The sequence below is a fragment of the Notolepis coatsorum genome (genome assembly GCF_963971535.1).
Source record: "Notolepis coatsorum genome assembly, chromosome: 11".
In the NCBI taxonomy this organism is placed as follows: domain Eukaryota; kingdom Metazoa; phylum Chordata; class Actinopteri; order Aulopiformes; family Paralepididae; genus Notolepis; species Notolepis coatsorum.
Window position 1 is genome coordinate 40,253,814 of NC_140175.1, and position 8,387 is coordinate 40,262,200.

General features: G+C 44.1%; 1 protein-coding gene across 2 annotated transcripts in view; it reads right to left on the bottom strand.

Moving 5' to 3' along the window:
* sapcd2 (suppressor APC domain containing 2) overlaps positions 1-5,379 on the bottom strand; it is a 34,359-nt gene extending 28,980 nt beyond the window's left edge. For both annotated transcript variants that reach the window (XM_084324745.1, XM_084324744.1), the window contains exon 1: positions 4,355-5,379. In XM_084324745.1, the coding sequence (XP_084180871.1) occupies positions 4,355-5,201 (847 nt within the window). In that variant the 5' untranslated portion in view covers positions 5,202-5,379. The remainder of the gene's footprint in view (positions 1-4,354) is intronic.
* Positions 5,380-8,387: the final 3,008 nt, after the last annotated feature.

An 8,387-nucleotide genomic window follows, 5' to 3' on the forward strand; every position in this document is an offset into this window, starting at 1 on the left:
GGGGGGGGTAGTCTTACCCCGAAAATGCGATCGTTAGAAAAAGCCTTGTTTATGACCGGTAAAGTAAGCCACTGTGATCGTTACATAAACATGTTTCACGTTCGGTAAAATAGACATAGGGGGCCCTTACCTTAGCCATATAAAATCCATTTTATTATTTTCCAAATTCCATTATATTTTTTCCCAAATTCAGTTTTTTCCATTTTAATATTTCAGAATTCTGTATTTTGCCTTTTACGCCCATTTTACCATCAGAAATAGTGTCTAATAAGTGGGAATTAATAAATGTCCACAATTTAATAAGATATAACAGTCCATTTAACGTTTTTAAGTGCTGCAACTCAGAAATACAGTTACATTTTACACAATATGCTTCAAATAATATTGTGACAAAATAAAAATACACATTTCAAGTGTAAACAAGATACAGCTAGCTACTTTTATCACAATGTCAGTAGCCTAGCTATATCTATTCTATTGTGATGGAATATAGTAATGCATAATTTATGCACCTTTAGTTTATTTCATTTATAAAGGACAGTGTGTAGGCCTACTGACAATCATTTGCAAATAGATGGGTGCACCAGATTTAGCAAGAAGCTAATTTCCATAACGTTACATAGCTATTTAAATCACAATAGTGTCAGTGATTAGCCTCGCCCTCTAGCTGTATCTATGTGATCACCAGAGATCATCGTTAGAGAGTTGGTGTGTTTTGGGACGCACGGTCCTTGTTCCTGACATGGCTTTTGAAGTGATCTTCACACGTGTTTTTGCGGGTCTAGTCCCCACGGTATGTTGACAGAATTTGCAAAACACCTTATCGACTGAAGCATAAAAGTCATTAGGATACTGCTCTGCTCTGAATTTAGGGCTTATTGCGGAATTTCTTAGCTTCTTGACGGCGTTAACACCGAAGCAGCGAGACGCTTGGTCACCGCTGTGTTGTGTGTAACACGCAGTGGTCCCCGCCTCACCGGTCATGTTTGCTTTGCAACAAACGTTCCACCCAAAAACAGAATTTCAGTCCAGATTAGGCCAAATCCTGCAATATTCCACGTTTTGCAGTTGATTCCATTTTTATTGGTAAATTCCGTGATTCCGTCCGCGATTCCGTGAACTCGGATTTCATATGGCTCTACCTTAGCCAGAAGGTAATCCAAAAAGAATAATTCCAATGATCCCATCGGCGATCACGATTACTTGTTTATATGTAATTACACGTGTTTACGGGACACTACTGTTTTGAGGCGATCAGATCTGCTAGCGATTGCTTTGGAAGAGCTCCTCCCCCACAGAGCGAGCCTCGATAGTCCGGTGCATTCATTGACTATCCTGTTGCCTTTCTATCCGAGTTCAAAAGGTAGGCAATACTGCTACCTAGTGATATTTGATCGGCATTGCAATTCCAACGTATGTAGCTGTGCAACAGTGATTCAGAGAGCTCCGGCCGAGTGTGTAGAGCGGGGATCAAAGGAAAAATATCAAACGATCTAATAACAAGTATACTCGTTATTGGCACTCAAGCGATGGCGGGCAATAACAAGTATATACGTTATTGGCGGGGAATGAGTTAAGCCTGTTGACAACAACAGGAACGAAATCTGAGCAACAATCAACCAAACACACACACACACGGTTGCTTAGATCAGCTCTGTTCCTGGTCAATGAGGAGGTGAGTGGTTGTACCGCAGCTAGAAGGTAGGTATACTTTGACCCCAGACCGCTCCCATGTAAGTCAACAGTGATTAGGCTATAGATCTGTCCTCAATCATAGAAAATAAGTTGACTAATCGTGATAGGACTTTGTTGTCTAGACTAATTGAATCTCTTTATTGACAGATCTCTGAAATGTCCCACGATAGTCCAAGTGTAGTTACGCATTTAGTACCTCTTGAAATCCAGTGCTTGTGAAAGACTAGGGTTGGAAACAAGTAATGTTTTCCCAGATCGAGTACTTGCATGAATTACTCAAGTAGTGCTCAAGCAATTGTTTAGGGAAATCTATTTTTAGAGCACAGGGCAGCCGCAATAATGAGTCACACACACGCTACCGATCTTATTATGTCTCGCTCCGCGGACATAACAATGCACGGCAATATACCCGATGTTTAATGTGTATTGTCAGTCAAAACAGTCAAACTTAACATTTTCAAATTAGTGCATCTACTGACATGTTAGTCATACAGTCACAAGATTTGCTGTGAATATTCATGACCCCTAGCGGGAGAAACCTGTTGATGTGACCTCTAGAACAACCATATAGATTTATAGTATGGGCCTGTTGAGACTGATAATATTGACAACGCTTGTTTCTGTCATCTCTATACCCAGTAAAATGTTGCATGTGAAAGTAACAGCAAACTGGGGAGAGTTAGGCCTTGGCGGAGGTCTGCACACTACTGAGAGCATTATTCTAGTTGTGAAAGTTATTGTGATGCCAGACATGTGCTTCTAATTTTCCAGGAAATTATTCAATCAGCTATGTGTGTGAGTGTGTGTGGAGGTGGGTGGGATGGGGATGTAAACACAACAAACAACCTAAGACCCCAACAACCCGTTAGTCGACTATAACTGACAAAGAGGGGACAACCCTACTCCATTATGTCTAATAAAAGGAGTAGGATGTACCCTGTATATACTCTCTCGCCATACACAACTGGCTTAAAGGGACAGTTCAGATTTGTTATTTTATTTATGTATTTCCTACTTGTGACAGGGGTTGATCGGTAGTGCTTTCTCAGCACAATCCATGCCGTTCTTCATAACTGGACACCCACAGCTCCTCTTTGTTAGTCACAAACTCATGCAAAATCAATGAGGATATGGTCTGTACAAGCTGACTGAAACAAACTGACTACTCCACAGTGCACACAAAGTAGATTTCACATGTTTCAGTCTGCTTATACACAGACAGGGTCTTGTCCCCACTGACTTTGCATTAGTTTGTGGCTAACAAAGTGGAGCGGCAGGTATCCAGATCAATCAGTATGAAGAACATTCATAGATTGCGCTGAGAAAGGACTCTACTACATCGAGTAGTAAATAGGGTTAGCCGGTTAGGGGTCCAAAATTCTGAACTCTCCCTTTAAGTTGATCAGAACTGATAATGCAGGACCTGGGGTGCTGATGAGATGATGCTGGGTGTTTACGCTGGACGCCTTTTCCTTAATGATAAGCAAGCAGTGCAAGAATGCGGAAGCATTCTACCGTAGTGGCGTGCGGTAATGCGCCTTTCATTTTCCGCCGCCCAGCGCCCGTGCGTGCACCGGCGTGCTCGCGCGAGGTGCCCGCGCATGCGCATGAGATCCCGCCTTGGTTCGACACGAGCGGAGCTCAATATATATAAGTCACCGCCCCTTATTCAGTATCTAGAAATAGCTCAATTGGCAAGACTACATGGCTGTGGATCCTATGGCTCGTTTGCTGGCGAGTTCGAATCCCATCGAATATTTTTTTTTTAACGTGATTTTTTTTTTAACGTGTATTCTTTCACCGGTTAAGGTTAGGCATGGTTAAGGTTAAGGTTAAGGTTAGGCATTGTTTCGGAGTTGGTTAAGGTTAGAACGGTTAAGTTTAGGCGCTGTTAAGGAGCTGGTTAAGGTTAGAGTTTGTCAAAGAGAATGGCAATATAATTTCTATGGTTAAGGTTAGGCATGGTTAAGGTTAAGGTTAAGGTTAGGCATTGTTTCGGAGTTGGTTAAGGTTAGAACGGTTAAGTTTAGGCGCTGTTAAGGAGCTGGTTAAGGTTAGAGTTTGTCAAAGAGAATGGCAATAGACAGCCTATTTCCGCGCGACAGCTCCCAAAGCGGGCCTGAAAAGAAAGGCGCTTTACCGTAGTGGCGTGCGGTGACGAATGCTTCCGCATTTTTGCACTGCTTGCTTATCATTAAGGTAGACGCAACCTGGACTGACAGAGCTGTGTCACATTGCATGCATAACATGCTGCTTTGTTGCAGCTGAGGATGAGGGGCAATCATGACAGTGTGTTGTGATGTGTGTGTGTTTACAGTGGCTGAGGTTAGGGAAGGCAACATTATTGCATCACAGCTGTCTCTGGCTTGTTTGGAAGTTGCTTTTCACTGAGTGAGGACAGGCAGGATGTATTCCTGTATACCCACTGAACTAGTCTACCCAGGCCTCTCTCTCATGCACACACGCACACCAATCAATCTGAAATATATTACTATACTATATAGATTATTTGATATGACAGACCAAAAACATTTACAAATGTCAAACAGCAGTCTTCTCAAATAGGTAAATTAAGAGACTGGTTAAGACACTGGATTACTAATTAATTAATTACTAACTTTGTAATTCTGAATGAATAGACTTTGGTTAGGCTACTTACTTGGGTTTTGGAGCTGTGGCGACTCCAGTGCCAGCGACTCAATGGACCGTACAACACGACTTTGCTGCTGCGGGTGCGTTTGTTTGCCGACCCGGACTGAATCGGTTCGATAACAGCCGCCCCCCGGCTCTGGCATGATGGAGATCCGCTCCAAACTCCTTCCAGTTCTCTCAAACCCCCCGTTGCTGTATCGCGTCGTCGTCGCCGGTCCACCACACGCGACGTACCCGCTCCCGTCCTCGTGTCTGGTCCGACTCTGCAGCGAGGACGCGCGGTGTTGTTGTATGTTCGTCGCGTTGCTCGGCCCCAGAGGCCGGACTTTGTTTTCAACTCGAGTACCGACATTATTGCAGGTAGAAAGCGGGGCAGGTTTAGGCGGTGGTGGCAGATGCTGCTTTGCATGCGGCTGTGCCTGCTGCTGTTGTTGGGGATGAACGGCGACCTGAGCTTTAAAGTGATGGGTGTTCTCTGGGTTGAGCATTGAGTATCTCAGCCCCGCGACGAACCGCTCGAAAGTCAGGCAGCCATGCGGTGGGGCGACCCGCCTCAGACACCCCAGCACCCCGCCGGGCAGATCGTGGGTGTCTGCGCCCTGCCAGCGACTCTCGATCTCCGATATATGCACGTAGCCTCTCTTCCCATCATCTAAAATGTCAAAGAGGGTCCTGAGACTATGCAGAAATGCCTTTGGCAGGCCATCTGTTGAATATTCCGACTCTTTGGCTTGCATTTTGACAGTTTTACAACTGTTTGCCCTGCCTGGAAAGCCGTCTTTTCTTGCGACGATTCGACCATAAATTGGTGGCCCATTCAATTGGCAGCCCTGGTCCGTCGCGATCAAAGCCATTAATCGTTTTTTCACTGAATGACTATTATAAACAAACGAGCCTCGCCAACACTTTATAACCTTGGTATAAAGCGTTTTGCATATTATGTCAAACACGTATTTGCTTTTAGAATGGAAAAGACTTATCCTTGTTCTGAAGAATTCCTCCAAATATTGATTTAATTGTAGGTTTATCCTTTTCGGGTTGCACCTTCGTTCGCCCAAAACGCTGCGGCTCCGTGTCCTGTCTTGTAGCGGCGGCTCTTCAGTCCAATACTTTCTGTTTCTGCAGCGCCGCCTTCAAACCTCTGCGCTGAGGTTCCCAGGGATCCAGCCATTGGTCAGCGGTGAGCGGTGCTGCGCGCCTATTGGTAGGAGCCCGTGGGTGGCAGTAGTTTGAGTTGCTTTTGTTATTTCATAAAGCCGAGACGTTATTCACCTCGGAATTCATATAGGCCACCCCACCCTCCCTCCTCAGGAAAAAAAATATAGGCACATAGGAAGGTGTTGATTCACACACCCCTTAGTTATTTTTGATAAACTGCCGCCTGTTTCTTATTGTTATATAGGTAGGCTATAGTGTAGAATGTTATGGCAGCTTTACAGAGGCTAATCTATAGGTTTATTTTATTGGGTTATCATCCTTATCGTAATAACAACAACTGCATGTGGGTCATTGTGATACATAGAGTATTCAATGCTGTTATTCAAAGTTGCCTAAGAAGTGGTTTGACTTGTATATGTTTTCCTTTGTAGTCTCCTGTCCCTGAACTGGCTCATTTCAGGACACATAAACACACATCAGGTATTTTAATCAAATGTAGTGACTTTAATGGTTTAAGTGGTGTTAAAGATACATTTTCAGATACAGTAGAATCATATGGCAGTGGTGATTTGGCAACAAACAAAATAAGCCTAAGCCTTTTCGTATAAGGTGGAAACGATTCTGAAAGTATGACTTCATTTCTGTATCAAGGCAAGAATGACTTGGACCACCACATGTCAAAAAGGTTGGCATGGTCCATTTGATTAAGCGAACCTAGCCTCAACCAGCGACCAGAAAAGCAGCTTTGTTTTTGTCCCCTATGCCCTATCATAAAAGCCGCCCCCAATCAACTGGTTTGTAGTCTGAAACGTCTCCCAGTCCCAGGAACACACAATTCAAATAGTTCCAGAGGACCAACACATTCAGACATGGAGGCGTGCACTTGAGGCAAAACCAGTCTTCTCTTTTCTTCTCTTCTCGTCTCTTCTCTTCTCTCCTCCACATAACGAGTTGCGTGCAGAGGAATTGTCATTCTTAGGTCCCTAGTTCATCTCAAACGTTCTCTAACGTGTCCAGACTTGAGATCCCATCTACTGAAACCCGACCGTTGATTAATGGTGCAGTAAAGTGTCCCTGTCACAAAGGGGCCTTTCGAATGCATTGCCTGCCTGAGTACAGTCATATACTATCATCTCTCCCGTCAAAGTGTATAGGGTAATAAAAAAAACAAGGCCAACAAAACACAATATAACATAAAAAGAAACCTCTATTTTCAGAATAGTGTTAGTTTATGTTTTCTATTCTGTTCTATTTTATACATGTACATTATAGTCCGTATCTGACTTTCTTTTTCCCCCTCACACGCACGCACGCACGCACACACACACACACACACAGTAATCTGAGCCTGGGTGTTCATCAGATAAACTCAGCATTGATTGATGCTATATATATTATAACAACAAGCTCTGACAGAGACCACACACAACCAATCAATCAGCTCTACAGGAAGCCTTAGGTTCTTCACCCCAACAGCACCCACCTCGCCCCACCCACCCGGTTAAAACAATCAACCCCTGCACCAGTCGTTATTGTTAACACATTTGTGGGACTGGGTTCACAGCACAGTGTTTGCCTGAGGGTATAAAATCCAATGGCTCTGCTGCTGTGAAGGACCCGACAGCACAGTTTCAAAAGTATTGATTTAAGCTTGAGCATTTCGGGGTCACTCCTCGTGAGCTGGTAGAGCTATCTATTTAAACCATGTTTAAAATAAATTAACAAATACAATTGTTGGAAAGAAACAATTTTTTTTTCAATTCAGGAAAATAGATGCAGGTGAGAAATAGTAATAGAACTGAATACACGTGTGCTGAGAGACTGGGTTCACAGCACAGTGTTTGCCTGAGGGTATAAAATCCAATGGCTCTGCTGCTGTGAAGGACCCGACAGCACAGTTTCAAAAGTATTGATTTAAGCTTGAGCATTTCGGGGTCACTCCTCGTGAGCTGGTAGAGCTATCTATTTAAACCATGTTTAAAATAAATTAACAAATACAATTGTTGGAAAGAAACAATTTTTTTTTCAATTCAGGAAAATAGATGCAGGTGAGAAAAAGAGAAAAAAGTGAGAGAGAGAGTGAGAGAGAGAGAGTGAACTGTCCACCCAGAGCTCTGTCTGATCGGCTGGCACTGAGGGTCAGACAATTGAGTGCTCAATCCCCTCCCTCTCTGCCTCTCTCACTGCCATGCACATACACTGCAGTGCAAACACACTCACACAAATGTGGGCACCAGCTCAAGCACACACACTCAACATACACACACACACTCCACCCACCCACATACAGATTGTGAGCAGAGGGCTAAACTACACGTGTGCTGAGAGAATGGTGCTCCCTCACCTCACCCCAGTATTGTTTATGCTGGTTATTAGAACCATACGGAATCTCAGCCCCACTGATCAACCATCCCATTCCCTCAGGCTCAAGACACACACACACACACACACACACACACACACACACACACACACACAGCCTCCGTATCTCTTCCTTCCCCTTCATCTCTCTCGCTTGCTCCTTCTCTGCCTTTAGCAATATCAGTGTATTTGACAGAGGAGTTGAGAGCTGGGTCAGTGCACAAGTCCTTTTTAGAGAGAGAGCGAGAGGGGGGGGGGGGGGGGGGGTGCACTACAAAACCATCAAATCTTGGAGCCGTTTAATCAGAGCAGAGTGACAGTGGGAGGACTGAGAGAAAGGGAGAGCGGGGGTGGCTGGATTCAGGCTACGGAGACGAGAAAACCATTTAATATAGAGCCTCATTCAGAATGAATTCTACTATGAGCATCTCCCTCTGAAACCTTGTTCTACACAGAAGCATTCCACCCATATTTTCTTTCCTTCTTGGCCACAACGTGTCTCCAGCTTCTTGTGTATTAGC